General features: G+C 44.1%; 1 protein-coding gene across 1 annotated transcript; it reads right to left on the reverse strand.

Annotated features, from left to right (window-relative positions):
• Positions 1 to 1453: 1453 nt before the first annotated feature.
• Positions 1454 to 6790, reverse strand: LOC146341265 (natterin-3-like). The gene is made up of 4 exons (XM_084807337.1): positions 6703 to 6790; positions 5060 to 5190; positions 3122 to 3333; positions 1454 to 2510 (listed from the first exon to the last, which is right to left on the reverse strand). The coding sequence occupies exons 1-4, from the start codon at positions 6788 to 6790 to the stop codon at positions 1454 to 1456; spliced, it is 1488 nt and encodes a 495-aa protein (XP_084663463.1).
• Positions 6791 to 7196: the final 406 nt, after the last annotated feature.

Consider the following 7196-nt stretch of genomic DNA (forward strand, 5'->3'; position numbering starts at 1 on the left):
GGTGTTGTACAGCAAGTCCCTTTGTCCCAGTCTCAGTACTGGGTTGTGTCATTAGCCCTTCAGGTTGACAGAATCCCAGAGACCAGGAAAACCCCAATACAAAAAAATGAATATAGTGCAATGAACAGGAAACAAAATGGTCTAACATCCTATTTTAGTCTCATATTGATTGCTGCTTCTCATGGTGTACTGTGGATATGGTGCCACAAATTACATTTACAAAATGATGACCACACTGGTATAGATACAGGATATGAACAGGATAATGACCTCCCCCCACCCCAATTCTAGGTTGAGAAAGTCTCATGTCAAAAAAGATGGCCAGTCAATTAAAGGATTTTGAGTTGATTGTTCTTTTGCCTTTAAATTGGCACATGGAAATAGAATGGATTAATTTACGCAGTGCCTGAACCTCTATTCGGATTTTTTTAAATATAAGTTCTCAATGGAAATGTCAGATGATGAAAATAAAAGAAACACTACCACTGAGTGCTACAAGCAATGATCATCTTTAATATTCCTCTCATTCTGTGTTACAGTAAATCACAAGAAGCTTCAAAAGTGAGCAGGGATACCATTAAATCACAGACTCATTGATTTCAATTCGGGGATGGGCAAAGTCATTGAGCCAAAGCAGGAGGAGACAAAACCCTTCACAAAAGTAGCAGCTGAACACGAGAAAAGGTGCCGTGGTGGCTGGAACCTGATCCCAAACATATTTTCTAGGAATTAGGCACCATTAATTCTAGTAGAGCTTCCTTCTAATGAAGTGTATTTAGGATCACAGCCTTCATGAAAAGCAAATTCATTGGTCGCCAAGAGTCATTTTCACCAGATGCATGAAACAGACTGTGGAGGTGCTGAGTATATTTCAGGCAAGCACAATTTCTTGTCCAGCAAACTGAACTCAGCCCATCTATCATGCCTGTTGTTCTGCCAATTACTTGACAATTCTGCCCCTGTTTTTGCAGGTCCAGGCATGCAGGAAAAAGAGGAACCTATCATGGATCCTCATATTCAGAAATCATTCCCAGCAAGCTCAATCGAGTTTACCCCTGACTAAGTGCACTTTGCAGTGTAGCCCAAGTTAGTTGCATTAGGATTTCATGCTGATTGCAATGACACCTAAGTGCAACTAACTTAGTCTGGCTCCAACCCATTATTTTTGGATTTAGCTTGTTAATCTGGGCTGCATTTCTGCATGAAGATACTTGGGAATAAACCCCATTGATCTAAGTTGGATTGACTTTGAAGTACACGTGCACAGGCTTGGGAACATGCTAATCTTCTGGTGTGGTGGGAGACAGAAAGATCCCAGTACTCCATCTAATCCATGTGTCTAATTCCACGTGTGAAAGCTCAGCCTACAAAGAAACTTGTGTTCCCCAAGTTGCCCAGTAGCACCATTACTCTTCTTGATTTCTGCTGTAGTCTGATGTGGCTAGAGAATCACTTATGTGCTCTCCATGTACGCATTGCATGGAGTTACATTCGGGATGGGTATGCACCGGTTTACTACTGTGTTCACTTGTGCCACAACCACATTATTGCTGACCCCTTGCACCGTGGCAGTTCGCGTCTCCCCATTGTGGTAGTAATGGGTTGCTCTGGCAGTGAAGGGAATGCTTCCTCTCATTTTCTGGCCTTTCATTTCCACTTCACAGCTGTGGTTGGGTGGGACATTAACCTCTACTGTTTCAGAAAAAGTGACAGATTTGGTCTGTCTGGAACCCTTATTCCAGTTGAAGCTTTCCTCTTTTGTGATCCCCCATGATCCCCCAATGACGTCAGCTATGCCAACTGTCATGCTAAAACTCACACTACTTGAGATGGCAAGGCCAATATCCCAGCTACGTTCATTTTGCACTTCCTGCTGCAGGGTGGTAATTTTCTTCACTGCATTGCACTCATAGTTGGTGACTTTGCTGTTGACTAAGCTCAGAGACCCAACATTGCTGTATGACCCCTGGCTGAAATTGTAGCTGACGCTGTCAATCCTCTGAGACCGATAGTCTTTTTTAATGGTCAGGACATCATAGTATTTATACCAGTACTCTTTACCCTCATAACCTAAGAAGAAAGCGGTATTTTTATGATCCACCTTCCCCAAACCATATTTATTTTTCCCTACATATAGTCCTGCACCTGCACAGGTATTGATAGAATTGGATGGAATACTACCATATGAACCCCCTTTCCAGCTCAATATTTCAAAGTTATGGTCATTCACCAAAAGCCAGAACTGAGAGGTCTCGTGTTCTTTGTTTCCATAAGGATAGTAACAGTAGGAACCACGGCTTGGGCTATAGTAGCCAGCTGAGCAGCCGGATACCATACAAGGATATTCCTGCCTTTTGCCATAGCTATTCCAGATGGACTCAGCTCCACTGGGGACAGAGCCTTGGAACCAAATCCAGTTTAAGGTTGTTTCATAGAAAACATCACCACTCCTACTGGAAGGTTCTCTGTTTCCAGTCAGGTTCAGTGCTGCTCCACTGTCTTTGTCTGGACTGAAAGAACGAAAAGAAAGAAGGAAAGGGGGTGAGGGGAGAGAAACAGATTTAAGATCCATGGAGAAAGCTGGGGTTTTTTTTCCCCTGGAGTTCTCTTGTTGGATGGAATCTGCTGCTGAAGGTTGAACATGTCCCACTCATGGTAGCATTAGGAACTTCAGGTGATGCGGGAGGTCTCAGGTCTCTGGCCACACCAGCATTATTCCAGCCAGGGAGACGTTTAGAAAACTGATAGCCTGCAGAACACAGCACAGCCTGGATATCTTGAAATCCACCTGCATTGTGACACTGAGCACAGATTAGAGACTCCAGTGCTGAGTACAGCAAAAGACCGCCAGTATCAGGGCCACCACACGTCTGCTCTCCACACTTACTGTAGAGGACAGATTACATACTCAGTTTAGGAATGTAGCCTGGGAATCAGAAGTCATTTGCCACCTTAACCACCAGACCTTTTCATGTAACTTGAACATGACCTTCCTGAAGGCCTAACGCAGTGACAGCCACTCTTCAGGTGTTCCCCACCAACATGGGGAGGCTGGCGGTGTGGGGTGCGGGCCCTGCCTGCGCGTCCTTGTCTACCCTCCATACTTACAGTTTTTCAACACCTTAAGAGGGCTAATCTGTCAAAGTGGAGGTTGCCTAAGATGATCTGGAGAGGAGGACATTTCCAGGGGTAGGTCCCACAGTGCTTACCAACTGTCACTTGAGGGCCTTTTTCCACAGTTCTCTCCAGGACTGTGAGGAGGATGTCCGTGGCATTGGCCAAGGGCTCATCCATGAGCAGAGCCATGAACAGAGTGCAAAGCAACAGATGCATCTAAAACAAAAGAGCGGCGGGCATTTCAGCTGAAGAACGTAGCCTGGATCAGAAGTAATTTGCCATCTTAACCACCAGACCTATTTGTGCACCTTTAACATTCACCTGACATGTAGAAATGAAGAAGGTAAAATGTTTTGGGTTGTTTTCTATGTCCAGTTGTTGTTAAAGGTGAAAAGTGGTAGCAAAATGGTGCCAGTCTTAGCTGGAAAAACTTCTCTGCAGAAGGAATAAACATGAAGGTGCTGGGCCTTTGGGCATCAAGCTTTTGCCAGCACTTTTGCCAGGATGGGTTCAACTGGGGCAATTGTAAGGTCATTTTTTGCAGAAAACGATGGGACTGGATTCCAGGAAAGTGTGCATAGGATTGCAGACTGAGTTTGTAATCTGAGGTAATAATTTAGACTCTGAATTAGTAGCTCATTGAATTCTACAGTGTAGTGGAGTCTAATTTATATTTGTTTATTTAAAACATTTGTATCCCGCTGTATGTCATTAAGATCTCAGGGTGGCGTACAGATAAAATCAGGTTAAACAGTATGTAACAATTAATAATTTAATCACCTAAAAGCATATGCAACCATTAAACAAGCTAATACCAATTAAAAAAACCTAAAACAATAACATCTAAAACAGTAACCAAAATGTATTAATTTGGGTTATTTGATTTTGCACACAAAATAATGTTTTAGTTATTTTACTTATATAATAATGTTTAGCCTGCCACTTCTGCCCAACTAGGGCATTCAGAGCAGTTTGCAGATCCAACAGGAACACTAACATCATAGCACAGCAGATTAGAATAGAGAAAGTGACATAATCTTCATTTTATGTATATATAAAAGGAAGTGTTTGTTTATATGTCCTCGATGGATTTGAAAACCATACATTCGATTGTTACAAAACTTTTATGATTTGTTCTACCTCTATATGGGATGGTTTTAGGGTTAGGGAAAATTTTGTCTGGCATCTTGAAACAAAATTGCCACCAGTTGAAACTTTCAGTCACTCACTGCCTGTATTCCATTTGATCGATTGTTATGAAACATATAGGATTTGTTCTACCTCTGTCTGAGGCATAGTGACAATTTCGACCACCATTTTGCAACAAAATGGTGGTCAATCAATTTTGCAACAAAATGGTGGTCAATCTTTTTTTTTTTTAAGATATACTGCTCCAATACCAGCTGATCAATTCCAACCAAATGGCACAGCACCATTCAGCACTGCAGCAAGCAGATTTTAAACATACAAAATTGTGTCCACCATCTTGAAACAAAATGGCCACCAATCAAAAATTTTAAATATGTATAATTCCAATACCATTTGATTGATTTCAACCAAACTTGGCATAAGGATTCTGTGCTGTAGTGAGCAGATTCTAACAATACAAAAAGCACTATAAAACTAACAGCGATTAGTAAATTTAATCTGAAATTGGCTGAAAAGTAATCTAAATATGACACACAGCTAACTCCAAGGCAGAGGCCATGCCGAGGGGCTCTAGTGAAAGTGGCTTCACTCAGACGAGGCAGGCACAGTGTCTCCAACTCTGGCAAGTCTATAAGGCTTTGTTGTATCAAACTGAGGGCTCTTCCAAACCCTTGTGAAGCTGGGTCTGTTTTCTAGTCTTAAATAAATAAAAACATAGGAAGCTGCCTTATAATAGGTCACTCAGTGTGTCTGTCTTGACCAGTGTGTCTGTCTTTGCCTGGCAGTAGCTCACTAACAGAGATTTTTTTTCTATCGTCTGCTGCTTGATTTTCTTTAACAGGATATACCAGGGATCAGTGATGCAGCTTAGTAGTTTTAGACCCTGGACTGTCATGTCGCCTGGTTCTGAGGCTCTGCAATACCCTGAGGAGGACTCAGGTTCAGACAGGTCACAGGTAACCCCATCTCAGGGGGGATCTTGAGCACTTCCTTCTATACCTGCTTCGCCAGAGGATGTTGCTCTCTCATCTCAGCCACAGAGGAGCATGAGACTACAGAAACTGAGACTGGCCTTGAAAAACTGCCATGAGTACCCAGTAGGGATGTCAGAGGAATCTGTCTGGGGGGTGAAGTTCACCAAGCTTTCATCAGCTCACCCCCTTGGACTTTGGCTTGCTTACCCATGAGGTGGCCTGACTCAATGCAGATTGAGTTGGGGCCACTCGCAGATTTTAGCCCCCCCCAATCAACATTTATGCACAATTTGTGCAAATTGCAGCCATAATTTACACAAATTTGCACAAATCACAGCCGTAATTTATGCAATAATTTATTGCAGACACAATATGCTTAATTTGTGCAAATTACACCTGCAATTTGTATAACTGTCAATTTAAGGGGAAAAGAAACCTGAGAAGAGTTCCTGGATTTCGGAAAAAAGCATGCGGCTCAGCTCACAAATACAAGCTGAGCTGGGGGCTCCGGGGAAATCTGGCAGGCTTAAAAAGGGCTGAATTTCCCTGCAACGGCCATTCCTAGCATCCAGCAGGGGTGGAGCCACTGAAAGACCAGGCTTCTAAAGGCTTCAGTTGGCTGCAGTTCCCCCCAGAATATCAATTCCTTATAGGAGAATGTTCCAGTCAGCACTTCAGCCAGTGCTTTCCAAGATCCTGCTTTTTCTTCAACCTGGTCTGATGTGCATCCTGCCTTGCTTAGTGTGACCTAGAACTGACAGTGAACATTGTGTACAGACCACTTCCCCTGGGCCTCATGCCTAGCCCAGACACAGACTTAATGTTCTTATGGGGGCCCACCTTTAGATGGCCTGGGCATTACTTCAGTTGTGAAGTATGCAATTAACAATTAGCATGCGTTCTCTCACATGCACACACACATACCACCACCACCACTCCATGCTTTGCAATTGCTTCTGCATTTCTAGCATTTTAGAAAACCGCCCCCAGAAACCTGCATGCCAACCCTGTCAAACAAAAAATATTCTGAGCGTGTTCAGCTTTGTACTTGAAACTCACCGAAATCATAAGTACCATCATAGGGATGGACGGACTCACCCGTGCCCAGCTTTGTTGGGCGCTTGCCGAGCTGCTGCCACCACCCACCCCAGCTCACGGCACTGCGCAAGCTTTGTTGGGCCCAGCAAGCACCTGAGGAATCCTCAGAGCCGCCCATCCTCCCTAGCAAGCTGCCATTGTGTGCAACAACGGCAGCTCAGGCGCTTCTGGGTAGGTAATGTTGTGTAATTGGTGGCCATAAAGGGGCCATCCACGCAACATTACAGGTGTGAATGCAGCAACATCACGCCTGTAATGTTGCATAGATGGCCAATTACACGACATTACCTAGCTGGAACTGCCCGAGCCCTTGCTAGGGAGGATGGGCAGCTGTCAGGCACCTACTAAGCCCCGGGGTGCTCACCGAGCAGGCCCACAAGGGCCCCTGTGGTTTGGTGACAGGTGAGGGGGAGTCCGTCGGACTTCATACCCCCTGCAGACTCTTGTGACATCCCTATGCCATCGTGACTAGAGAAATGACGTGGCGGCAGCAGCTTGGCAAGTGCCCAACAAAGCCAGGCACGGTTGCGTCCGTCCATCCCTATGATGGTACTTATGATTTCGGTGAGTTTCAAATGCCCTGTTTCTTCTGCCCTGATGCTAAACACATTTAGTCGGGAATAAGCATCATTTTGTTGTAGAAAAGTATAGTATGTTTTAAAAAGTAAAAATAATAAAAGAATGTAACCATGAACATGCCCACCTAGCTGCAATAAAATATAATTAAAAAAAAAAGGAAGAAAGAACGGAAGCTGTGGCAAGTGGGCCACGATATGCACACTGCTGCCTGGGTGCTGATGGTGGGTTTGTTTCCGCTGCCTCATCGCCTGCTGCTCTCTGGGTGGCTGTTTTGGGGTG

The sequence above is a fragment of the Heloderma suspectum genome, chromosome 6 (assembly GCF_057233095.1).
Source record: "Heloderma suspectum isolate Gila_16-S chromosome 6, 16-S_ref, whole genome shotgun sequence".
NCBI classification, from domain to species: domain Eukaryota; kingdom Metazoa; phylum Chordata; class Lepidosauria; order Squamata; family Helodermatidae; genus Heloderma; species Heloderma suspectum.

Excerpts from the sequence above, each read along its gene's own strand:
- LOC146341265 (XM_084807337.1), bottom strand. The coding sequence starts at position 6,790 with ATGTCACAAGAGTCTGCAGGGGGTATGAAGTCCGACGGACTCCCCCTC. Across the intron at positions 5,191-6,702 it reads GGCCCTTGTGGGCCTGCTCG|GGTATTGCAGAGCCTCAGAA; the intron begins GTGAGCACCCCG and ends AGTCCTCCTCAG. Across the intron at positions 3,334-5,059 it reads TAGAAAAAAAATCTCTGTTA|ATGCATCTGTTGCTTTGCAC; the intron begins GTGAGCTACTGC and ends CTTTTGTTTTAG.